At 44.9% G+C, this 27,307-nt stretch overlaps 1 protein-coding gene across 3 annotated transcripts in view; it reads left to right on the top strand.

The window, feature by feature from the left end:
• The window catches only part of LOC139232599 (tumor necrosis factor alpha-induced protein 8), a 240,929-nt gene extending 228,666 nt beyond the window's left edge, over nt 1-12,263 (top strand). For all 3 annotated transcript variants that reach the window (XM_070863218.1, XM_070863139.1, XM_070863061.1), the window contains one exon: nt 11,615-12,263. In XM_070863218.1, the coding sequence (XP_070719319.1) occupies nt 11,615-12,180 (566 nt within the window). In that variant the 3' untranslated portion in view covers nt 12,181-12,263. The remainder of the gene's footprint in view (nt 1-11,614) is intronic.
• Nucleotides 12,264-27,307: the final 15,044 nt, after the last annotated feature.

Raw genomic sequence — 27,307 nt, 5'->3', positions numbered from 1 at the left:
AACTCATCCCAGTCGTTGGTAGTGTGAATGTTAAGATACTCCATAATGGTGCGGTGCACAAGTTACCACTGTGGATTGTTGCAAATGATGGACCAACGCTACTCGGAAGAAGGTGGATGAAGAAGATCCATTGGATCTGGGAAGATTTCATCCCTCCAGTGATCAACGTCCCCCGCACTCAGAGGCAAAGCAAGTTCCCACCTGAGGGTGGACCCGGCACCAGAGAGCAGACCAGCACAGCACCCGAGGCACAGACTGCTCAGCACGACTGCGTGGAGATGATCCAGCTGGGACGACCTGAATGCACCTTCCAGGCTCCAGTGGCAGGACTCCGGAGGAAGAAAATCGGATCCAAAGGCGACTTCCCAGCTTCGGTGGCAGAACCTGGGGAGAAGAGGATCACAGCAGCTGACATCATGGATGGAAGAAAGATGGCGCCCAAAGCACGAGGTGAAGCGCTGAAGGAAAAGATGGCGGTGGTCAGACCACGAGTTGCAGCGCTGATGGAGCAACATGTGGCGCCAAGCGAAGAAGAGGATTGGGGTAAAGATAGCAGGGCTCTCTTAAAGGAGGCCAGCAACCCACCACACTTAAAGGGACAGTCCCACATTCTCACACAATGTAATAACAACTGTGAGCTAAATGTAAAGCTTGTAATTGATGATCAGAGTTTTATACATGTAATAAGCAAAAAAAGTCGGGCGATTGCGATCGGAATTACAGTTTATCTACAATAAACAATGAAATGATGCAGGATTTCAACTGTATTCTGATTATGTAGTGGGCAACTCGAACCAACCGGGTTCTCACTGCCAGCACCGGGAAACGTGCCGCCACCAGGCTGCCTGGACACCACCCAGCAGCTCTGGAACGAGCTTGTCCTCATGCACCAGTGCTGACCCCAGCACCGATCCCAAAGATGTACCATCAATGTATCTCACCAGTACTTGCTTCACAACTGTACCACAAATGCAATGATGTAAATGCAAGTTTCCTTTTCTGGACTTGAATGTATATGAATGTATATGAATGTGATGCGCCACCAGCATGATCTACATCTGTGGGGGGAAATGGATGCATGTAGCCATGGACACACACATGGATCACACCCAGAACCCACTGAAGTCCCACTGCATCATCGAACCATCCCAACTGGTAACCACTACCCAACGTTGTGGCAATAAGGATTTGGGGGTTAACAGGGAGAGAGCCAAGCCAAAGCACAATCAAGGTGCAAGGGCTATTGGCACTAAAGTCTGGGGAGAGCCAAGCCAGAGTCCATAGTGCAAATGTATTGGCACCAAAGACTTGGGGGAGAGTGATGTTATATATGTACACTATAGATATATTCTCTGTAGTAACTGTATAGTTGCATAAGATGGAGACTTGTTTACCAGAGGTACCATCAACAAGGTTCACACAATATACAATATGTTGGCACCACCAGAGGGTGCAACTGGTGGAGGCCCAGGGGTCATCTGTATACCACAGGTACCCAGCTATAAAAGGGAGTCCACCATGTGGTATCCTCACTTTGGAGTTATATTAAATGGACTAAGATCACAACAGTTCAAGTGCAATACTTTGCCTCATAGAGTCATTATCACAGCATCTAAAGACATAACACTACCTATTTGCTGCAGAATTGTATTTGCACTCTAAAATGTGTCACAAACTGGTATATCCAGCAATGTCGAGCTTCCTATGTGTACTATAAAGAGTAGAACAATTTTGCAGACCATTCATGTTTGTGTGGTTTTAAAAATATATATTTTAACCTACTCCTAAAATTATTGAATATACAAATTGTAGCCTTCAAAAACACTGATTAAAATGAAAATATTTACATAAGAACATAAGGAATAGGAACAGGAGTAGGTCATGCGGCCCCTCGAGCCTGCTCCACCATTCAGTAAGATCATGGCTGATCTGCTCATGGACTCAGCTCCACTTCCCCGCCCGCTCCCCATAACCCCTTATCCGTGTTATGCTCCTCCTGTACTATGTGGGAAGTCAGGGACGCTTCCAGTGTCCCTGATGACTACATATGCGGAAAGTGTATCCGGCTGCAGCTCCTGACAGACCGCATTGCAGCACTGGAGCTGCAGGTGGATTCACTCTGGAGCATCCACGATGCTGAGAATGATGTGAATAACACGTTTAGTGAGTTGGTCTTACCGCAGGTAAAGGTTATGTAGCCAGATAGGGGATGGGTGACCAATAGGAACAGCAGTGGAAGGAAGGTAGTGCAGGGGTCCCCTGCGGTCATCCCCTTGCAAAACAGATACACCACTTTGGGTACTGTTGAGGGGGATGACTCATCAGGGGAGGGCAAAAGCAGCAACGTCCATGGCATCATGGGTGGCTCTGCTGCACAGGACGGCAGGAAAAAGATTGGGAGAGCTATAGTGATAGGGGATTCTATTGTAAGGGGAATAGATAGATGTTTCTGCGGCCGCAACCAAGACTCCAGGATGCTATGTTGCCTCCCTGGTGCAAGGGTCAAGGATGTCTCGGAGCGGGTGCAGGACATTTTAAAGGGGGAGGGTAAACAGCCAGTTGTCGTGGTGCAAAGAGGTACCAACGATATAGGTAAAAAATGGGATGAGGTCCTACAAGACGAATTTAGGGAGCTAGGAGCTAAATTAAAAAGTAGGACCTCAAAAGTAGTAATCTCAGGATTGCTACCAGTGCCACGTGCTAGTCAGAGTAGGAATCGAAGGATAGCTCAGATGAATAAGTGGCTTGAGGAGTGGTGTAGAAGAGAGGGATTCAAATTGCTGGGACATTAGAACCGGTTCTGGGGGCGGTGGGACCAGTATAAACCAGATGGTCTGCACCTTGGCAGGACCAGAACCAATGTCCTAGGGGGAGTGTTTGCTCGTGCTGTAGGGGAGGGGTTAAACTAATATGGCAGGGGGATGGGAACCTATGCAGGGAGACAGAGGAAGTAGATTGGGGGCAGAAGCAAAAGATAGAAAGAAGAAAAGTAAAAGTGGAGGGCAGAGAAACCTAAGGCAAAAAGCAAAAAGGGCCACATTACAGCAAAATCCTAAAGGGGCAAAGGGTGTTACAAAGACAAGCCTGCAGGCTCTGTGCCTCAATGCGAGGAGTATTCGGAATAAGGTGGACGAATTTACTGTGCAGATAGCAGTTAACGGTTATGATGTAATTGGCATCACAGAGACATGGCTCCACGGTGACCAAGGCTGGGAACTCAACATCCAGGGGTATTCAACATTTCGGAAGCATAGACAGAAAGGAAAAGGAGGTGGGGTGGCATTGCTGGTTAAAGCTGAAATTAATGCAATTGTAAGGAAGGACATTAGCTTGGATGATGTGGAATCTGTATGGATGGAGCTACAGAATACCAAAGGGCAGAAAACACTAGTGGGAGTTGTGTACAGACCAGCAAACAGTAGTAATGAGGATGGGGACAGCATCAAACAAGAAATTAGGGATGTGTGCAATAAAGGTACAGCAGTTATCATGGGCGACTTTAATCTACATATTGACTGGGCTAACCAAACTGGTAGCAATGCGGTGGAGGAGGATTACCTGGAGTGCATTAGGGATGGTTTTCTCGACCAATATATCGAGGAACCAATTAGAGGGCTGGCCATCCTAGACTGGGTGATGTGTAATGAGAAAGGACTAATTAACAATCTTGTTGTGCGAGGCCCCTTGGGGAAGAGTGACCATAATATGGTAGAATTCTTTATTAAGGTGGAGATTGACACAGTTAATTCAGAGACTAGGGTCCTGAACTTTGGGAAAGGTATGAGACATGAATTGGCTAGAATAGACTGGCAAATGATACTTAGACGGTTGACGGTGGATAGGCAATGGCAAACATTTAAAGATCACATGGATGAACTTCAAAATTGTACATCCCTGTCTAGAGTAAAAATAAAACGGGGAAGGTGACTCAATCGTGGCTAACAAGGGAAATTAAGAATAGTGTTAAATCCAAGGAAGAGGCATATAAATTGGCCAGAAAAAGCAGCAAACCTGAGGACTGGGAGAATTTGGTAATTCAGCAGAGGAGGACAAGGGGTTTAATTAGGAGGGGGAAAACAGAGTATGAGAGGAAGCTTGCTGGGAGCATAACAACTGATTGAAAAAGCTTCTATAGATATGTGAAGAGAAAAAGATGAGTGAAGACAAATGTAGGTCCCTTGCAGTCAGATTCAGGTGAGTTTATAATGGAGAACAAAGAAATGGTGCACCAGTTAAACAAATACTTCGGTTCTGTTTTCACGATGGAAGACACAAATAACCTTCCGAAAATACTAGGGGACTGAGGGTCTAGTGAGAAGGAGGAACTGAAGGATATCTTTATAAAGCGGGAAATTGATAGGATTGAAGGCCGATAAATCCCCGGGGCCTGATAGTCTGCATCCCAGACTATGTAAGGAAGTGGCCATAGAAATAGTGGATGCATTGGTGATCATTTTCCAACAGTCTATCGACTCTGGATCAGTACCTATGGACTGGAGGGTAGTTAATGTAACACCACTGTTTAAAAAACGAGGGAGAGGGAAAATGGGTAATTATAGACCGGTTAGCTTGACATCAGTAGTGGGGAAAATGCTGGAATCAATTATTAAGGCTGAAATAGCAGCGCATTTGGAAAGCAGTGACAGATTTGGTCCAGATTTGGATTTATGAAAGGGAAATCATGCTTAACAAATCTTCTGGAATTTTTTGAAGATGTAACTAGTAGAGTGGACAAGGGGGAACCAGTGGATGTGGTGTATTTGGACTTTCAAAAGGCTTTTGCCAAGGTCCCACACAAGAGATTGGTGTGCACAATCAAAGCACATGGTATTGGGGGAAATGTACTGACGTGGATAGAGAACTGGTTGGCAGACAGGAAGCAGAGAGTCGGGATAAACGAGTCCTTTTCAGAATGGCAGGCAGTGACTAGTGGAGTACCGCAGGGCTCAGTGCTGGGACCCCAGCTCTTTTCAATATACATTAATGATTTAGATGAAGGAATTGAGTGCAATATCTCCAAGTTTGCAGATGATACTAAACTGGGTGGCGGTGTGAGCTGTAAGGAGGACGCTAAAAGGCTGCAAGGTGATTTGGACAGGTTAGTTGAGTGGGCAAATGCATGGCAGATGCATTATAATGTGGATAAATGTGAGGTTATCCTCGTTGGTGTCAAAAACACGAAGGCAGAATATTATCTGAATGGCGGCAGATTAGGAAAGGGGGAGGTGCAACGAGACCTGGGTGTCATGGTTCATCAGTCATTGAAAGTTGGCATGCAGGTACAGCAGACGGTGAAGAAGGCAAATGGTATGTTGGCCTTCCTAGCTAGGGGATTTGAGTATAGGAGCAGGGAGGTCTCACTGCAGTTGTACAGGGCCTTGGTGAGGCCTCACCTGGAATATTGTGTTCAGTTTTAGTCTCCTAATCTGAGGAAGGACGTTCTTGCTATTGAGGGAGTGCAGCGAAGGTTCACCAGACTGATTCCTGGGATGGCAGGACTGACATATGAGGAGAGAATGGATCAACTGGGCTTTTATACACTGGAGTTTAGAAGGATGAGAGGGGATCTCATAGAAACTTACAAGATTCTGACGGGATTGGACAGGTTAGATGCAGGAAGAATGTTCCCGATGATGGAGAAGTCCAGAACCAGGGGACACAGTCTTAGGATAAGGGGTAGGCCGTTTAGGACTGAGATGAGGAGAAACTGCTTCATTCAGAGAGTTGTTAACCTGTGGAATTCCCTACCAAGAGAGTTGTTGATGCCAGTTCATTGGATATATTCAAGAGGGTGTTAGCTATGGCCCTTATGGCTGAAGGGATCAAGGGGTATGGAGAGGAAGGTACTGAGGGAATTATCAGCCATGATCTTATTGAATGGTAGTGCAGGCTCAAAGGACCAAATGGCCTACTCCTGCACCTATTTTCTATGTTTCTATCCTCTTATCGTGTAAGAAACTGTCTATTTCTGTCTTAAATTTATTCAATGTTCCAGCTTCCACAGCTCTCTGAGGCAGTGAATTCCACAGATTTACAACCCTCTGAGAGAAGAAATTTCTGATCATCTGTGTTTTAAATGGGAGGCCCCTTATTCTAAGATCATGCTCTCTAGTTCTAGTCTCCCCCATCAGTCGAAACATCCTCTCTGCATCCACCTTGTCAAAACCCCTCATAATCTTATACATTTCTATAAGACCACCTCTCATTCTTCTGAATTCCAATGAGTAGAGGCCCAACCTACTCATCCTTTCCTCATAAGTCAACCCCCTCATCCCCGGAATCAACCTAGTGAACCTTCTCTGAACTGCCTCCAAAGTAAGTATATCATTTCATAAATATGGAAACCAAAACTGCATGCAGTATTCAGGTGTGGCCTCACCAATACCTTTTATAGCTGTAGCAAGACTTCCCTGGTTTTATACTCCATATAAATGTTTGTCACCTATACAAACATTGAGTACTTCTTCATTTGATCCTGAAAATTATTTCACAAGCAATAAAGTCACGAGGGAATAATATTGAGCTACAAGCAGATATTGGGCCAGAAATTATGGTCGGAAGCTTCCCGTGCACGGTTGGATGCCTGCGACCAAAATTTTTTTTACGGAAGTATCTGGTGGTCCCTGAGGAACAAACACTTCCAATCTGAGGCCTAGATGCGCAGCCCATCACAGAGACCCACGCATCCCAGGTGTGTACGGGCATCCTGGGATCACGTTGGCCTGGACCACCAATGAAAATGAAGTATTCTCATTGATAGTAATAGTGAGTTCCATGTGTATGGAGCTCCCATTACTATCAATGAGAATACTCCCCAAAACACAGAAACACAAAACATAAATTAAAAAAACACCTCACATATTTAAAATTAATTGAAATTGAATTAAATTAAATGTTTTGGGGGAAAAAAAATTTGGGAATTTAAAACAAATTTGTTTTAATATGGTTAAAAATAAACTTACCTATGGACAAGGTTTTTAATATAAAAATTAGTAATAAAATTTAATTTTTCTATCTTTTAAAACTCTTACGCTGGTAAACATTAGAACGTAAGAAATAGGGGCAGGAATAGGGCATTTGAACCCTCGAGCCTGCTCTGCCATTTAATAAGATCATGGCTGATCTGATCATGGACTCAGCTCCATTTCCCTGCCCGCTCCCTATAACCTTTTATTTCTTTATCTCTCAAAAATCTGTCGATCACCGCCTTAAATATATTCAGTGATCCAGCCTCCACAGCTCTCTGGGGCAGAGAATTCCACAGATTTACAATCTTCTGAGAGAAGAAATTTCTCCTAACATTTGCTAATGCAGTTCGGGAGTGTTTAAACTAATATGGCAGGGGGATGGGAACCTATGCAGCGAGATAGGGCGAAGTAATATGGAGTCAGAAACAGATGGTAGAAAGGTAAAAAGCAATAGTGGAAGGCCGAGTAAACAAAGGCACGAAACAAAAAGGGCCACACTACATCATAATTCTAAAAGGACAAAGGATGTTAAAAAAACAAGCCTGAAGGCTTTGTGTCTTAATGCAAGGGGTATCCGTAATAAGGTGAATAAATTAACTGTGCAAATAGATGTTAACAGATATGATGTGATTGGGATTACAGAGACGTGGCTCCAGGATGATCAGGGCTGGGAACTCAACATCCAAGGGTATTCAACATTCAGGAAGGATAGAATAAAAGGAAAAGGAGATGGGGTAGCATTGCTGGTTAAAGAGGAAATTAATGCAATAGTTAGGAAGGACATTCGCTGTGAAATCTATATGGGTAGAACTGCAGAACACCAAAGGGCAAAAATGTTATTGGGAGTTGTGTACAGACCTCCAAACAGTAGTAGTAATGTTGGGGAGGGCATCAAACAGGAAAATAGGGGTGCATGCAATAAAGGTGCAGCAGTTATCGTGGGTGACTTTAATATGCATATAGATTGGGCTAACCAAACTGGAAGCAATACGGTGGAGGAGGATTTCCTGGAGTGCATAAGGGATGGTTTTCTCGACCAATATGTCGAAGAACCAACTAGCGGGGAGGCCATCTTAGACTGGGTGTTGTGTAATGAGAGAGGATTAATTAGCAATCTCGTTGTGCGAGGCCCCTTGGGGAAGAGTGACCATAATATGGTGGAATTCTACATTAGGATGGAGAATGAAACAGTTAATTCAGAGACTATGGTCCAGAACTTAAAGAAGGGTAACTTTGAAGGTATGAGGCGTGAATTGGCTAGGATAGATTGGCGAATTATACTTAAGGGGTTGACAGTGGATGGGCAATGGCAGACATTTAGAGACTGCATGGATGAACTACAACAATTGTACATCCCTGTCTGGCGTAAAAATAAATAAGGGAAGGTGGCTCAACCGTGGCTATCAAGGGAAATCAGGGATAGTATTAAAGCCAAGGAAGTGGCATACAAATTGGCCAGAAATAGCAGCGAACCCGGGGACTGGGAGAAATTTAGAACTCAGCAGAGGAGGACAAAGCATTTGACTAGGACAGGGAAAATAGAGTACAAGAGGAAGCTTGCAGGGAACATTAAAACGGACTGCAAAAGCTTCTATAGATATGTAAAGAGAAAAAGGTTAGTAAAGACAAACGTAGGTCCCCTGCAGTCAGAATCAGGGGAAGTCATAATGGGGAACAAAGAAATGGCAGACCAATTGAACAAGTACTTTGGTTCGGTATTCACTAAGGAGGACACAAACAACCTTCCGGATATAAAAGGGGTCAGAGGGTCTAGTAAGGAGGAGGAACTGAGGGAAATCCTTATTAGTCGGGAAATTGTGTTGGGGAAATTGATGGGATTGAAGGCTGATAAATTCCCAGGGCCTGATGGTCTGCATCCCAGAGTACTTAAGGAGGTGGCCTTGGAAATAGCGGATGCATTGACAGTTATTTTCCAACATTCCATTGACTCTGGATCAGTTCCTATCGAGTGGAGGGTAGCCAATGTAACCCCACTTTTTAAAAAAGGAGGGAAAGAGAAAACAGGAAATTATAGACTGGTTAGCCTGACATCAGTAGTGGGTAAAATGTTGGAATCAATGATTAAGGATGTCATAGCAGCGCATTTGGAAAGAGGTGACATGATAGGTCCAAGTCAGCATGGATTTGTGAAAGGGAAATCATGCTTGACAAATCTTCTGGAATTTTTTGAGGATGTTTCCAGTAGAGTGGACAAGGGCGAACCAGTTGATGTGGTGTATTTGGACTTTCAGAAGGCTTTCGACAAGGTCCCACACAAGAGATTAATGTGCAAAGTTAAAGCACATGGGATTTGAGGTAGTGTGCTGACGTGGATTGAGAACTGGTTGTCAGACAGGAAGCAAAGAGTAGGAGTAAATGGGTACTTTTCAGAATGGCAGGCAGTGACTAGTGGGGTACCGCAAGGTTTTGTGCTGGGGCTCCAGCTGTTTACATTGTATATTAATGATTTAGACGAGGGGATTAAATTAGTATCTCCAAATTTGCGGATGACACTAAGTTGGGTGGCAGTGTGAGCTGCGAGGAGGATGCTATGAGGCTGCAGAGTGACTTGGCTAGGTTAGGGCAAATACATGGCAGATGAAGTATAATGTGGATAAGTGTGAGGTTATCCACTTTGATGGTAAAAACAGAGAGACAGACTATTATCTGAATGGTGACAGATTAGGAAAAGGGAAGATGCAACGAGACCTGGGTATCATGATACATCAGTCATTGAAGATTGGCATGCAGGTACAGCAGGCGGTTAAGAAAGCAAATGGCATATTGGCCTTCATAGCGAGGGGATTTGAGTACAGGGGCAGGGATGTGTTGCTACAGTTGTACAGGGCCTTGGTGAGGCCACACCTGGAGTATTGTGTACAGTTTTGGTCTCCTAACTTGAGGAAGGACATTCTTGCTATTGAGGGAGTGCAACGAAGGTTCACCAGACTGATTCCCAGGATGGCGGAACTTCCATATCAAGAAAGACTGGATCAACTGGGCTTGTATTCACTGGAGTTCAGAAGAATGAGAGGGGATCTCATAGAAACATTTAAAATTCTGACGGGTTTAGACAGGTTAGATGCAGGAAGAATGTTCCCAATGTTGGGAAGTCCAGAACCAGGGGTCACAGTCTAAGGATAAGGGGCAAGCCATTTAGGACCAAGATGAGGAGAAACTTCTTCACCCAGAGAGTAGTGAACCTGTGGAATTCTCTACTACAGAAAGTTGTTGAGGCCAATTCACTAAATATATTCAAAAAGGAGTTAGATGTAGTCCTTACTACTAGGGGGATCAAGGGGTATGTCGAGAAAGCAGGAATGGGGTACTGAAGTTACATGTTCAGCCATGAACTCATTGAATGGCGGTGCAGGCTGGAAGGGCCGAATGCCCTAGTCCTGCACCTATTTTTTATGTTTCCATGTTTCTATCTCAGTTTTAAATGGGCGGCCCCTTATTCTGAGACTATACCCCCTAGCTTTAGTTTCCCCTATGAGTGGGAATATCCTCTTTGCATCCACTTTGTCAAGACCCCTCATTATCTTACATGTTTCGATAAGATCACCTCTCATTCTTCTGAATTCCAATGAGTATAGGCCCAACCTACTCAACCTATTTTCATAAGTCAACCCCCTCATCTCCGGAATCAACCTCGTGAACCTTCTCTGAACAGCCTCCAATGCAAGTGTATCCTTCCTTAAATATGGAGACCAAAACTGTACGCAGTACCCTAGGTGTGGCCTCACCAATACCCTGTACAGTTGTAGCAGGACTTCTGTGCTTTTATACTCTATCCCCCTTGCAATAAAGGCCAACATTCCATTTGCCTTCCTGATTACTTGCTGTACCTGCAGACTAACTTTTTGTGTTTCATGCACAAGGACCCCCAGGTCTCTTTGTACTGCAGCACTTTGCAATTTTTCTCGATTTAAATTATAATTTGCTGTTCTATATTTTCTCCCAAAGTGGATAACCTCACATTTTCCCACATTGTATTCCATCTGCCAAAGTTTTGCCCACTTAGCCTGTCTATATGCCTTTGCAGATTATTTGTGTGCTCCTCACAATTTGCTTTCCCAGCCATCTTTGTATCATCAGCAAACTTGGCTACATTACACTCGGTTCCTTCATCCAAGTAATGAATATAGATTGTTGAGGCCCCAGCATCGATCCCTGCGGCACCCCACTAGTTACTGTTTTCCAATCGGAAAATGACCCCTTTATCCTGACTCTCTGTTTTCTGTTAGTTAGCCAATCCTCTATCCATGCTAATATATTATCCCAAACCCCGTGAGCTCTTATCATGTGCAGAAACCTTGTATGTGGCAAAAGACATTTTGACAGATTGCAAGTGCCGGATTTAGGCGCATGCGCTTTGCGCACCTAAACCTGGAACTTGCGGGGCCTCTTTGAGCGTGTGCGCAATCGGAGATGCCGCAATTTGAGGACCAAATAGTTTCAAGCTTAGCGCAAATAATCTACCAGAATTCAATGGCCAATTTTATCATGGTATGGCCAGAAATAGCGTGCAATGCTGCAGTTGATGACTGTGTGTTGGACACGTGATAAAACACTTTTTTGCAACCATTCCTGAAGTTTGTACAGGTTTCGGTCATGTGATTAATCTATCTTGTTTTTTTTTCCAGTGGCCACTGAGGTCTTTAATTCCAAAAGTCTGGCTGTCCAGGCCCAAAAGAAAATACTCGGCAAGATGGCTTCAAAGTCAATAGCAACTGCATTGATAGATGATACAAGCAGTGAAGTTTTGGATGAGCTATACAAAGTAACCAAGGAATACACACAGAATAAAAAAGAGGCAGAAAAGATTGTCAAAAATCTCATCAAGATGGTTATAAAACTGGGGGTCCTGTACAGGAATAACCAATTCAATCAAGATGAGATGATGCTCATGGAGAAGTTCAAAAAGAAGGTTCATCAGTTAGCAATGACCGTTGTCAGTTTTCACCAAGTTGACTTTACTTTTGATCGGAATGTTTTGTCTAAACTGTTGAATGATTGCAGAGACTTGCTCCATCAGATCATTGACCGCCATCTAACCGCCAAGTCACATGGACGTGTTAATCATGTCTTTAATCACTTTTCGGATTGTGAATTCTTGGCTTTGCTGTACAATCCATTTGGATCTTACAAAGCTTCTCTGCAGAAAATATGTAATGGTGTGAACAAAATGTTAGATGATAGAAATATATAACCAGCCATTTGTAACATTTCTGAAATAATATTGACTATTCTTTCAAATTCTTACTAAAAATCTTGCTAAAATATGAAGGAACAATGTCATGTAAAATACATTTTTGTTAAAAAAGAATATTTTGAAAAGAGTTTTCTTTTTGAAGAATTACTTCTTATTTGTATAACAATATGCACAAAGTAGACTAAATGTTCCAGTCTGTTACTTGTCCATCAAAAGATAAGCTGTTGCCTAGCTCCTAAAAACTTAGCAGCTGATTGGTCTTAGCCTGTGGAATGAATCTGCTGAAGAACTCAGATGAACAGGATAAACCCAGCACATTTTCACCTTCGAGACAATTACAGAAAATAATATTTATTTTTTCTGTAATGCTTCCTTTTAAAAATTTTTAAGTAAAAGTAAAGAAAATGCAACACATTGCAAAACATACTGGAAAAAAAGACTGATGTCTCAGCACTAACAGTGCTATGACAGAGTGCTGCAAATATCATTTTAGTGTTTTTTCCCCTCACATCTATGGTTATGCAGTTTTTATCAGTTGATCGTGATCACTTGGACTGATAAAACAATGGACATTTTAAGGACCTTTTGTAGAGATGTAATATACTAGACTAAATCTCAGATGCTTATTTTTATTGTGAAATTTCATGAATGCCCAAATGGCTAGTAATTTTCCCGTCAATTGTATTATGTGATCGACGTAGTTATTATGACTGTTATTGCAACTCTGAACCAACTTTTATTCTTGTGCAAATTATTTGTTTGTAGTAAGCCAAAGAATAAATTTGCACTGAACCTGGAGTAACAGAGCCATAAAGTAGTCTTTTAGTCATGTTATTCTTTAATGGAGCCAAAATATACAGCAATATTGAACACACTACTCGCACTGCAATGTATCAACAATCACGTCAAACTCATCCCAACCTCATCCTATGATAAATTTTAAGTTTGGAAAATGCAGTAAAGGGATAATTAAGATAATTAGCTGTTTAAAAAAATTAAATCTTAAAGTTGGAATAATTGGGTGAAATGTGTATTTAATACTTTGAAGAGATGCTTTGTATAATTATCTTCAAATTTTATTTTGGAAAAAGGTCCCCCAACTTTTTAAACTTACCTTCTAAGTTTTTACAGGGTGGTTTAACCTTGTCTGCCAAGTGGTAACAGGGACGTTCTTCAAATATGCAGAACGTTATCGAGGCCTGACTACTTTTTTAACAATGGGCCTGAGTAGGGAAGCTGCTGTGGCTTTCCTGCCAGGTCAACCTAGAGGAGTGGGGCCAGAATAGGCCCAAAGAGGTAAGTCTACTAAACCATTTTTTTTACTTTCCTTTTGGGGCCAGGAAGAGGTCAGTGGACATTCGCCAGAGATGGGCAGAGCAGGCAGAGCATGATGTCAGTCAAAGTACAATGCTGATTTAATGCCAGCGCTGCCATTTTGGAGCTCAATGCTCCAGTTAACACCCTATTTTAATCTCACACAGTTGAACATGCATTCAGCAGCACGAAGGACTCCCCGCCCCCCTCACCAGCACTATTTAAAGGGATGGTCAACGACTTAAAGGTTAGTTGGTTTCTTCTGGCTGTTGGTACGGTTCTACAAGTTTGGTGCTTTCTATAGTTGTCTCAAATTGTAAAAGTTTACGCGGAGCGATGTGGCAGCTGCTGAAGGACTCTTTCCTGAATTCTAGGTTTCTGCATAAACCACTTGCTGCCAGACATGATTGCACTAGTACAAATTGCCCTTGGAATGCAGCATGACTTGGAGAATGAACGGAGGGCACACAGATCAGGACAAGCTGCTGGAAGAGGGAGGAGGAGGGGGAATAAAGGCTCCCAGCAGGAGGCCACATCCACTCATGGTGTTCAGGGAGCAATTCTCCTGCCTGAACCTCAGCGAGGAACAGTTTGTGAGACGTCTGCACTTCAGTAAGAATGTCCTCACTGAAATCTGCCACCTGCTGCAGAAAAAACTGCAACCTCAGAGCAGGGCAAGGACTGCATGATGCATAATAGTTCATGGCCACAAAGGTGACTGTGGTGATTAATTTTTGTGTCTAGCTCCTTCCAGACTGGAGCTAGACTTATTTGCAACATCTCGCAGCTTGCCGTCCACTGGTCATTCAATTCTATTCAAAGAGAGCAGACTACATTTCATTCTCTCTTGCCAGAGAGCAGCAGGAGGTGCAAGTACGTGACTTCGCTAGGATTGCAGGCTTCCCCATGGTATAGACTGTCATTGACTGCACGCACATCGTTTTGCAGACACCGCATTTCAACTCTGCCATGCACTGAAAGCAAAAGGGATCCAACTCCGACAACGTCCAGCTGGTGAGCGACAATAGGCAACGAATCACGCAGGTCAATGCCCGGTATCCTGGCATGAAAAACGGGATGAGGTCCTACAAGCTGAATTTAGGGAGCTAGGAGTTAATTTAAAAAGTAGGACCTCAAAAGTAGTAATCTCAGGATTGCTACCAGTGCCACGTGCTAGTCAGAGTAGGAATCGCAGGATAGCTCAGATGAATACATGGCTTGAGGAATGGTGCAAGGGGTCGGGATTCAAATTCCTGAGAAATTAGAATCGGTTCTGGGGGAGGTGGGACCAGTACAAACCGGACGGTCTGCCCCTGGGCAGGAACGGAACCGATGTCCTAGGGGGAGTGTTTGCTAGTGCTGTTGGGGAGGGTCTAAACTAATATGGCAGGGGGATGGGAATCTATCCAGGGAGGCAGAGGGAAGTAAAAAGGGGGCAGAAGCAAAAGGTAGGATGGAGAAAAGTAAGAGTGGAGAGCAGAGAAATCGGGCAAAAATCAAAAAGAGCCACATTACAACATAATGCTAAAAGGAGAAAGAGTGTTAAAAAAATAAGCCTGAAGGCTCTGAGTCTCAATGCGAGGAGCATTCGTAATAAGGTGGATGAATTAAATGCGCAGATAGCTGTTAGCGGATATGATGTAATTGGGATTACGGAGACATGGCTCAAGGCTGGGAACTCAACATCCAGGGGTATTCAATATACATAGAAACATAGAAAATAGGTGCAGGAGTAGGCCATTCGGCCCTTCTAGCCTGCACCGCCATTCAATGAGTTCATGGCTGAACATGCAACTTCAGTACCCCATTCCTGCTTTCTCACCATACCCCTTGATTCCCCTAGTAGTAAGGACTTCATCTAACTCCTTTTTGAATATATTTAGTGAATTGGCCTCAACAACTTTCTGTGGTAGAGAATTCCACAGGTTCACCACTCTCTGGGTGAAGAAATTCCTCCTCATCTCGGTCCTAAATGGCTTCCCCCTTATCCTTAGACTGTGTCCCCTGGTTCTGGACTTCCCCAACATTGGGAACATTCTTCCTGCATCTAACATGTCTAACCCCGTCAGAATTTTAAACGTTTCTATGAGGTCCCCTCTCATTCTTCTGAACTCCAGTGAATACAAGCCCAGTTGATCCAGTCTTTCTTGATAGGTCAGTCCCGCCATCCCGGGAATCAGTCTGGTGAACCTTCGCTGCACTCCCTCAATAGCAAGAATGTCCTTCCTCAGGTTAGGAGACCAAAACTGTACACAATACTCCAGGTGTGGCCTCACCAAGGCCCTGTACAATTGTAGCAACACCTCCCTGCCCTTGTACTCAAATCCCCTCGCTATGAAGGCCAACATGCCATTTGCTTTCTTAACCGCCTGCTGTACCTGCATGCCAACCTTCAATGACTGATGTACCATGACACCCAGGTCTCTTTGCACCTGCCCTTTTCCTAATCTGTCACCATTCAGATAATAGTCTGTCTCTCTGTTTTTACCACCAAAGTGGATAACCTCACATTTATCCACATTATACTTCATCTGCCATGCATTTGCCCACTCACCTGACCTATCCAAGTCGCTCTGCAGCCTCATAGAATCCTCCTTGCAGCTCACACTGCCACCCAACTTAGTGTCATCCGCAAATTTGGAGATACTACATTTAATCCCCTCGTCTAAATCGTTAATGTACAGTGTAAACAGCTGGGGCCCCAGCACAGAACCTTGCGGTACCCCACTAGTCACTGCCTGCCATTCTGAAAAGTCCCCATTTACTCCTACTCTTTGCTTCCTGTCTGACAACCAGTTCTCAATCCATGTCAGCACACTACCCCCAATCCCATGTGCTTTAACTTTACACATTAATCTCTTGTGTGGGACCTTGTCGAAAGCCTTCTGAAAGTCCAAATATACCACATCAACTGGTTCTCCCTTGTCCACTCTACTGGAAGGATAGACAGAAAGGAAAAGGAGGTGGGGCAGCGTTACTGGTTAACGAGGAGATTAATGCAATAGTAAGGAAGGACATTAGCTTAGATGATGTCGAATCTATATGGGTAGAGCTGCGAAACACCAAAGGGCAGAAAACGTCAGTGGGAGTTGTGTACAGACCATCAATCAGTGGTCGTGAGGTGACTTTAATCTACATATAGATTGGGCTAACCAAACTTGTAGCAATACTGTAGTGGAGGATTTCCTGGAGTGTATAAGGGATGGTTTTCTAGACCAATATGTCGAGGTTACAACTAGAGAGCAGGCCATCCTAGACTGGGTCTTGTGTAATGAGAGAGGATTAATTAGCAAATTTGTCGTGCGAGGCCCCTTGGGGAAGAGTGACCATAATATGGTAGAATTCTTCATTAAGATGGAGAGTGACACAGTTAATTCAGAGACTAGGGTCCTGAACTTAAAGAAAGGAAACTTTGATGGTATGAGACATGAATTGGCTAGGATAGACTGGCGAATGATACTTAAAGCGTTGACGGTAGATAGGTAATGGCAGACATTTAAAGATCACATGGATGAACGACAACAACTGTACATCCCTGTCTGGTGTAAAAGTAAAACGGGGAAGGTGGCTCAACTGTGGCTAACAAGAGAAATTAGGGATAGTGTTAAATCCAAGGAAGAGGCATATAAATTGGCCAGAAAAAGCAGCAAACCTGAGGACAGGGAGAAATTTAGAATTCAGTAGAGGAGGACTAAGGGTTTAATTAGGAGGGAGAAAATAGAGTATGAGAGGAAGCTTGCAGGGAACATAAAAACTGACTGCAAAAGCTTCTATCAATATGTGAAGAGAAAAAGATTCGTGAAGACTAATGTAGGTCCCTTGCAGTCAGAATCAGGTAAATTCATAATGGGGAACAAGGAAATGGCAGACCAATTGAACATATCCTTCAGTTCTGTCTTCACTAAGGAAGACATGAATAACCTCCAGAAAATACCAGGGGACTGAGGGTCTAGCGAGAAGGAGGAACTGAGGGAAATCCTTATTAGTCAGGAAATGGTGTTAGGGAAATTGATGGGATTGAAGACCGTTAAATCCCCAGGGCCTGATAGTCTGCATCCCAGAGTACTTAAGGAAGTGGCCCTAGAAATAGTAGATGCATTGGTAGTCATTTTCCAACATTCCATGAACACTGGATCAGTTCCTATGGATTGGAGGGTAGCTAATGTAACCCCACTTTTAAAAAATCATCATAGGCAGTTCCTCAGGATCGAGGAAGAGTTGCTTCCACTCTTAGCATGAGTTCTTAGGTGGCTGTACAGTCCAATATGAGAACCACAGTTTCTGTCACAGGTGGGACAGATAGTCGTTGAGGGTGGGCAGGGAGCCTGGTTTGCCGCACGCACCTTCCGCTGCCTGCGCTTAATTTCTGCATGCTCTCAGCGATGAAAAAAGTAGGGAGTGAGAAAACGGAATTATAGACCAGTTAGCCTGACATTGGTAGTGGGATAAATGCTGAAATCAATTATTAAAGATGTAATTGGAGCGCATTTGGAAAGCAGTGACAGGATCGGTCCAAGTCAGCATGGATTTATGAAAGGGAAATCATGCTTGACAAATCTAGAATTTTTGAGGATGTAACTAGTAGACCGGACAAGGGAGAACCAGTGACTGTGGTGTATTTGGACTTTCAAAAAGCCTTTGACAAGGTCCCACAGAAGAGATTAGTGTGCAAAATTAAGGCACATGGGATTGGGGGTAATGTATTGACGTGGATAGAGAACTGATTGGCAGACAGGAAGCAAAGAGTGGGAATAAATGGGTCCTTTTCAGAATAGCAGGCAGTGACTAGTGGGGTACCGCCAGGTCCAGTGTTGGGACCCCAGCTATTTACAATATATATTAGTGATTTCGACGAAGGAATTGAATGTAATATCTCCAGGTTTGCAGATGACACTAAGCTGGGTGGCAGTGTGAGCTGTGAGGAGGATGCTAAGAGGCTGCAGAGTGTCTTGGACTGTTTAGGCCAGTGGGCAAATGCATGGCAGTTGCAGTATAATGTGGATAAGTGTGAAGTTATCCACTTTGGTGGCAAAAACAGGAAGGCAGATTATTATCTGAATGGTGACAGATTAGGAAAAGGGGAGGTGCAATGAGACCTGGGTGTCATGGTACATCAGTCATTGAAAGTAGGCATGCAGGTACAGCAGGCAGTAAAGAAAGCAAATGGCATGTTGGCCTTCATAGCGAAAGGATTTGAGTACAGGAGCAGGGAGGTCTTGCTGCAGTTGTACAGGGCCTTGGTGAGACCACACCTTGAGTATTGTGTGCAATTTTGGTCTCCTAATTTGAGGAAGGACATTCTTGCTATTGAGTGAGTAGAGCGAAGGTTCACCAGACTGATTCCCGGGATGACAGGGCTGACATATGAAGAAAGACTGGATCGACTAGGTTTATATTCACTGGAATTTAGAAGAATGAGAGGGGATCTCAAAGAAGCATATAAAATTCTGACGGAATTGGACAGGTTAGATGCAGGAAGAATGTTCCCGATGTTGGGGAAGTCCAGAACCAGGGGTCACAGTCCAAGGATAAGGGGTAAGCCATATAAGACCGAGATGAGGAGAAATTTTTTCACCCAGAGAATTGTGAACCTGTGGAATTCTCTACCACAAAAAGTTGTTGAGTCCAGTTCATTGGATATATTCAAAAGGGAGTTAGATGTGGCCCTAATGGCTAAAGGGGTCAGCGGGTATGGAGAGAAGGCAGGAGTGGGGTACTGAAATGGTTGATCAGCGATGATTGTATTGAATGGTGGTGCAGGCTCGAAGGGCCGAATGGCCTGCTCCTGCACCTATTTTCAGTGTTTCTATAATGCTTTCATTCTGTGGCAATCCACTGTGCCATCTGCATTTCAGCCACCACACAAACCAAACGGTGGCTTCTGGGTGACCAGCGCTATCCACTGATAACATGGCTGATCACATGTGCGCAGCATGCATAAATGTGATAGAGCAGACCATTTGTGTGCTGAAAAGTTTCCACTGCTTGGACAGCTCTGGAGGAGGCCTTCAATACTCGGTAGATAGTTGTCAAGATTCGTGGTGGTCTGCTGCATGCTCGCCAACATGAGGGAACAGCCTTTTTCTTTTTCTTTCATGGGATGTCGACATTGCTGGCAAGGCCAGCATTTATTGCCCATCCCCAAATGCCCTTGAGAAGGTGGGGGTGAGCCACCTTCTTGAGCTATTGCAGTCCGTGTGTTGAAGGTACTCCGATAATGCTGTTATGGAGGAATCCAGGATTGTGACCCAGCGATGATGAAGGAACAGCGATATACTTCCAAGTCAGGATAGTGTGTGACTTGGAGGGGAACTTTGAGTGACAGTGTTCCCATGCACCTGGGTATTCCTGTCCTTCTAGGTGGTAGAGATTGTGGGTTTGGGAGGTATTATCGAAGAAGCCTTGGCTAGTTGCTGTAGTGCTCCTAGATTCTGGCAGGATAGCGAATAGCAGGGCCAGGCTCCTCTTCCCCGAACAAATCAAGAGGAAGAAAATAGGATATAAGGTTAGAATGATCTCCTCAGGAACGATGCTTAACTGTCAATTTCTGATGCAGGATTTAGTTAAATTCGATAAACCCCCCAAAAAGTTGCATAGAACCCTCCACCTCTACCACCTGGAAGGAGAAGGGCAGCAGGCGCATGGGAACACCACCACCTCCAAGGTCTCCTCCAAGTCACACACCATCCTGACATGGAAATATATCACCGCTCCTTCATTGTCACTGGGTCAAAATCCTGCAACTCCCTCCCAACTCCCACACTGTGGGAGTAACTTCACCACACGGACTGCATCGGTTCAAGAAGGCGGCTCATCACCACCTTCCCAATTAGGGATGGGCAATAAATACTGGCCTTGTCAGTGATGCTCGCATCCCATGAACGAATTAAAAATAAAACTGGTTGCAGGCAACTATGAGGCAAGGCTTGACTGATCTCATGTAAAAACAAATCATTCTAGGGACATATGTGTCATAGGCAAGGCCCACATTTATTACCTATCTTTAGTTGCTCTCAGAAGGTTGATGTCGGCCGCCTTCTTGAACTAATGCAGTCTCTATGCTGAAAGTGCTCCAACAATACTGTTAGATAGGGTGTTTCAGGATTTTGATTCAGCGACAATGAAGAACATAAGAACATAAGAAATAGGAGCAGGAGTAGGCCACCTGGCTCCTCGAGCCTGCTCCGCCATTTAATAAGATCATGGCTGATCTGATCATGGACTCAGCTCCACTTCCCTGCCTGCTCCCCATAACCCCTTATTTCCTTATCGCTCAAAAATCTGTCTCTCTGCGCCTTAAATATATTCAATGACCCAGCCTCCACAGCTCTCTGGGGCAGAGAATTCCACAGATTTACAACCCCTTGAGAGAAGAAATTCCTCCTCATCTCAGTTTTAAATGGGCGGCCCTTTATTCTGAGACTATGGGCTAGACTTTCGGCTTCATTGTTGGCGATTTTCTCGGAGGTACAAGCTGTAAATTTTTTTTTAAGTTTCCCCCTCCCTAGACCCAACCGCAGCCTCGGACTAAATTTTAGTACTTACCATTCATTCTGGTAACGACCGCCCATGTTGCTAACTTTGCACTTACCCACCGAGAAAACCGCCGACAATGAGTGTGCAACACCCATTTTCTCACCGGGCGATTAGTTTTACTTACTTTAAATTTTAAATTGGAAATTTTCGCCAGCTTTTCTCGCCGAATGTTACAGTTCTTCTCAGCGGGCAATCGAACATTGAGGGCCTTTCGGGAAAGTCTAGCCCCAAGTCCCCTAGTTTTAATTTCCCCTATGAGTGGAAATATCCTTTTTGCATCCACCTTGTCGAGCCACCTCATTATCTTGTATGTTTCGATAAGATCACCTCTCATTCTTCTGAACTCTAATGAGTATAGGCCCAACCTACTCAACCTGTCTTCATAAGTCAACCCACTCATCTCCAGAATCAACCAAGTGATCCTTCTCTGAACAGCCTCCAATGCAAGTATATCCTTCTTTAAATACGGAGGCCAAAACTGTACGCAGTACTCTAGGTGTGGCCTCACCAATACCCTGTACAGTTGAAGCAGGACTTCTCTGCTTTTATACTCTATCCCCCTTGCAATAAAGGCCAACTTTCCATTTGCCTTCCTGATTACTTGCTGTACCTGCATACTAACTTTTTGTGTTTCATGCACAAGGACCCCCAGGTCCCTTTGTACTGCAGCACTTTGCAATTTTTCTCCATTTAAATTATAATTTGCTTTTCTATTTTTTCTGCCAAAGTGGATAACCTCACATTTTCCCACATTATACTCCATCTGTCAAATTTTTGCCCACTCACTTAGCCTGTCTCTATCCCTTTGCAGATTTTTTGTGTCCTCCTCACAATTTGCTTTCCTAGCCATCTTTGTATCATCAACAAACTTGGCTACATTACACTCAGTCCCTTCATCCAAGTCATTAATATAGATTGTAAATAGATAAGGATCCAACACTGATCCCTGCGGCATCCCACTAGTTACAGTTTGCCAACCAGAAAATGACCCATTTATCCCGACACTCTGTTTTCTGTTAGTTGGCCAATCCTCTATCCATGCCAATGTATTACCCCCAACCCCGTGAACATTTATCCTGCGCAGTAACCTTTTATGTGGCACCTTATCGAATGCCTTCTGGAAATCTAAATACACCACATACACTGGTTCCGCCTTATCCACCCTGCTTGTGACATCCTCAAAGAACTCCAGCAAATTTGTCAAACATGATTTCCCTTTCAGAAAACCATGCTGACTCTGTTTGATTGAATCATGCTTTTCCAAATGTCAAGCGACTGCTTCCTTAATAATGGACTCCAGCATTCTCCCAACGACAGATGTTAAGCTAACTGGTCTATAGATTCCTGCTTTTTGTCTGCCTCCTTTTTTAAATAGAGGTGTTACATTTGCGGTTTTCCAATCTGCTGGGACCGCCCCAGAATCCAGGGAATTTTGGTAGATTACAACCAATGCATCCACTATCTCTTCAACTACTTATTCTAAGACCCGAGGATGTAAGCCATCAGGTCAAGGGGATTTGTTTGCCTTTAGTCCCATTATTTTACTGACTACTACTTCATTAGTGATAGTGATTGTATTAAGTTCCTCCCACCCTATAGCCCCTTGATTATCTACTATTGGGATGTTTTTAGTGTCTTCGACCGTGAAGACCGATACAAAATACTTGTTCAACGTCTCTGTTATTTCCCTGTTTTCCATTATTAATTCCAAAGTCTCATCCTCTAGGAAACCAACATTTACTTTAGCCACTCTTTTTTCCTTTTTATACACCTGTAGAAACTCTTACTATCTGCTTTTATATTTGTCATGTATTCAACTGTCATTGTAATCCATGTATAAACTGACCAAAGTTGTACACCATGAGAACACTGACCACTAGGTGGTGAACTTGTGGGAGACACTCCTAACCTGGACTTTCAGGTATAAAAGGGGAAGCTCCACCCACCTTCATCACTTCAGTGCTGGCTAATAAAGGACTGGTCACAGAGTGACCTTCTCTCTAGTTTGGGCCTCGTGTGCATTTGTACTGTATAGTAAGGACATATCATTGGCGACGAGAAACTGGGATTTAAACCATGCAGCACAAAGGAGAGGTACTGTGTTGGTGATCATTGGGACGATTTTATTGAGAGACTACAGCAAAGTTTCATCACTAAGGAATGGCTGGGACAGGATTCGGCTGACAAACGCAGGGCTCATCTCCTTACGGTTTGTGGATCCAGAACGTAATCCCTGATGAAGGACCTTCTAGTGCCAGAGAAGCCGGCAGACAAGACTTTTGAAGAGCTCAGTAAGTTGATCGGAGAACACCTTAAACCGGCGGGCAGCATGCACATGGCGAGACACCGGTTTTACACGCACCGGCGGCAAGAAGGGCAAAGCGTTCCAGACCTCCGGCGACTGGCGAGCCTATGTAAGTTCCCAGATGCATGCAGAGCGGAGATGCTGCGAGACCTTTTTTATTGAGGGCACCGGGCATGCTAGGGTTTTCAGAAAACTGATTGAGACCAAAGATTTGACGCTGGAAACGGTGGCTGTGATGGCCCAGACATTTATCTCAGGGGAGGAAGAGACCAGAATGATGTTTGACAAAAATCTTGATTTAAATGCAGCAAATGGACAGGGAGTCAACATTGTTAATGCGGCACACAGTTCTCCAGGCAGACAGGGGCAATCGGACATGCCCGAGCATGTAGTCAATCCCAAAGGGGGAATTCAACAGAGAAAATGGCTAGCTGAACGGTGATTCATGCCATCGCAAGGAACAACGCAGCCAGTAATGGGGCCATTAACACCTGTCAGTGGTGCGTTTAAGGACAGTTACAGAGACAGTCAGAGATGATCGACTGGTAATGGACCTTTTTTTCCAACAACGGCTCATGTTGGAGGTGTGGAGGCAAACACACAGCCAGAGCTTGCAGGTATCAGCAATATACCTGAAGAAATTGCAACATCAGCAGTCACTTGGCGCGTATGTGCAGGAAGCCTGCAGCCAGGTTGATGTACAAGGAGGACGGGCCCGATGTAAGCCCTACGAGGCCAAATGGACACTGGGGGAAATCGCTGGAAGCTGAAGTTCAGCGAGTTCATGTGGAGCACATATACAGTTCATACACCAGGACGTCATCGCTAATGATGAAAGTGCTCCGCAATGGCATCCCAGTATCAATGGAGCTAGACACAGGGGCCAGCCAGCCCCTGATGAGTATCAAACAGTTCCACAAGTTGTGGCCGTCCAAGGCCAGGAGGCTAAAATTATTGCCAATTGATGCACAGCTATGGACATATACAAAGGAGATCATTCCGGTGATAGGCAGCACCACGGTAGTCGTGACCCACAAAGATTCGGAGAATAGGTTGCCACTCTGGATTGTCCTGGGGGACGGTCCGCACTGCTGGGGAGGAGTTGGCTTGCTGTCATGAACTGGAAATGGGGCGATGTCAATGCAATTTCTTCTGTGGAGCGAATATCATGCTCACAGTTCCTGGACAAATTTGACTCACTATTTCAACCCGGCATTGGCACTTTCATGGGGACCATGATTCACATAAACCCGGACGCCAGGCCAGTACACCACAAGGCCAGAGCGGTTCCGTACGTGATGCGGGAAAAGATAGAAGGTGAATTGGACCGCCTGCTGAGGGAAGACATCATCCCGCCAGTCGAATTCAGTGACTGGGCGAGCCCGATTGTGCTGGTGCTCAAGGCGGATGGGTCAGTCAGGATATGTGGTGATTACAAGGCCACCATCAATCGGGTGTCACTCCAAGACCAGTACCCGTTACTGAGAGCGGAGGACCTCTTTGCGACGCTATCCGGTGGCAAACTTTTTTCAAAATTGGACCTGACCTCAGTTTACATGACCCAGGAGCTGGTGAGTGAGTCGAAGAAGCTGAACACCATCACGACACACAAGGGGTTGTTTGAGTACAACAGATGTCCGTTCGGGATTCGCTCGGCCGCCGCGATCTTTCAACGAAACATGGAAAGTCTCCTCAAGTTGATTCCAAGGACGGTGGTTTTTCAAGACGACATCCTCATCACGGGTTGCGATACTGAAGAACACCTTCACAACCTGGAGGAGGTGCTACGCAGACTGGACCGGGTAGGGCTGCGACTGAAAAAGGCGGTGCGTCTTCCTAGCTCCAGAGGTAGAATTCCTGGGGATGAGGGTAGCAGCAGATGGTATCAGAACTATTGCGTCCAAAACGGAAGTGATCCAGAGAGCACCCAGACCTCGTAACATGATGGAGCTGCATTCGTTCCTGGGGCTCCTGAACTATTTTGGTAACTTTCTTCCCAAATTCAGCATGCTGTTAGAGCCGCTATACATTTCCCTACGCAAAGGTCGCAAATGGGTCTGGGGGGACAGCCAGGAAAGGGCTTTTGATAGAGCACGCAATTTGTTATGGTCCAACAATCTGTTAACGCTATATGACCCATGTAAGAAACTTGTTTTAACGTGCGATGTGTCGTCCTATGGGGTCGGTTGTGTGTTGCAGCATGTTAATGGCAAGGGTCAGTTACAGCCGGTAGCTTATGCCTCCAGAAGTCTGTCCCAGGCAGAAAGGGGCTACGGGATGGTAGAAAAGGAAGCGTTTGCATGTGTATATGCAGTAAAAATAAATGCACCAGTACCTTTTTGGCAGGAAATTTGAGCTGGAGACAGATCACAAATCCCTAACGTCCCTTTTGACTGACAACAAGGCCATAAATGCAAATGCGTCGGCCCGTATACAGAGGTGGGCACTCACGTTAGCTGCCTATGACTATACAATTTGGCACAGACCGGGCACTGAAAAATGCGCCAATGCACTCAGCAGGCTCCCACTAGCCACCACCGAGGGGGCAACCGAGCATGCTACTGAGATGGTCATGGCTGTTGAAGCTTTCGAAAGCGAAGGCTCACCCGTGACAGTCCGTCAGATCAAACAGAGACCCGCTACTGTCTTTAGTCAAGAAATGTGTCCTGAATGGGGACTGGGCAGCCACGTACGGGGCATGCCCTGAGGAATTTAAACCATTTCACAGGTGCAAGGATGAACTCTCGATTCAGGCCGATTGCCTACTATGGGGAAACCGAGTAGTCATGCCCCAGATGGGCAGAGAGGCGTTCATCCGAGAACTCCACAATGAGCATCTGGGCATTGTCATGATGAAGGCAATTGCCAGGTCACACATTTGGTGGCCAGGGATAGATGCAGACCTGGAACTTTGTGTTCGCAGGTGCAACACAAGTGCCCAGCTGGACAATACGCCCCTGAAAACCCCCCTTTGCCCCTGGTCCTGGCCCGCCAAGCCATGGTCACGCATCCATGTGGATTACGCAGGTCCTTTCATGGGAAAAATGTTTTTGGTTGTAGTAAATGCCTACTCCAAATGGATCGAGTGTGACATTCTCAATTCAAGCACATCCTCTGCCACGGTAGAAAGTCTACGGGCAATGTTCGCTGCCCATGGTCTACCGGACGTCTTGGTCAGCGACAATGGCCCGTGCTTTACAAGCACTGAATTTCAGGACTTCATGGCAGGAAATAGTATCAACCATTTCAGAATGGCACCGTTCAAGTCGGCCTCAAACGGCCAGGCGGAACGAGCAGTGCAGATAATCAAACAGGGGATGCTCAGAATCCAAGGGGGTTCCCTACAAAGCCGCTTATCAAGCCTCCTGTTGGCCAATAGATCCGGACCACACTCGCTCACAGGGGTTCCACCCACAGAGCTGCTAATGAAAAGGATGCTCAAAACCAGGTTATCCCTTATACACCCCACCATGAAAGAAATTGTCGCGAGCAGGTGACTACTACGATGAGAATGTGAGGGCGCGATGTATTGATGTCAATGACCCTATCTTTGTCCTCAACTACCCTGCAGGGCCCAAATGGCTCGCAGGCACCGTGATTGCCAAAGAGGGGAATAGGATTCTGGTCGTTAAACTTACCAATGGACAAATCTGCCGCAAACATGTGGATCAAACAAAAAGGAGATTCAGCAACCCCATAGAAGAAGCAGAGGAAGAACACGATGTAGAGTTCACTCCACCACAGGTGACCGAACACCGGAACCAAGTGGAGGAGAGCCCAGTCACTGTGGGCAGTCTGGACAGGCCTGAGGCATCGCAAACGGCAGACACTCAGGCCAGCGCCAACAACTGGAGCCCCAACTCAGGCGCTCTACAAGGGAGCGTAAACCACCAGAGAGACTCAACCTGTGATCCCAATAAGACTTTGGGGGGGAGATGATGTTATGTATTCAACTGCCATTGTAACCCA

Source organism: Pristiophorus japonicus, chromosome 1 (genome assembly GCF_044704955.1).
Source record: "Pristiophorus japonicus isolate sPriJap1 chromosome 1, sPriJap1.hap1, whole genome shotgun sequence".
In the NCBI taxonomy this organism is placed as follows: domain Eukaryota; kingdom Metazoa; phylum Chordata; class Chondrichthyes; family Pristiophoridae; genus Pristiophorus; species Pristiophorus japonicus.
The sequence above is the reverse complement of the archived record's forward strand: the minus strand, read 5'-3'. Positions and strand labels throughout refer to the sequence as shown.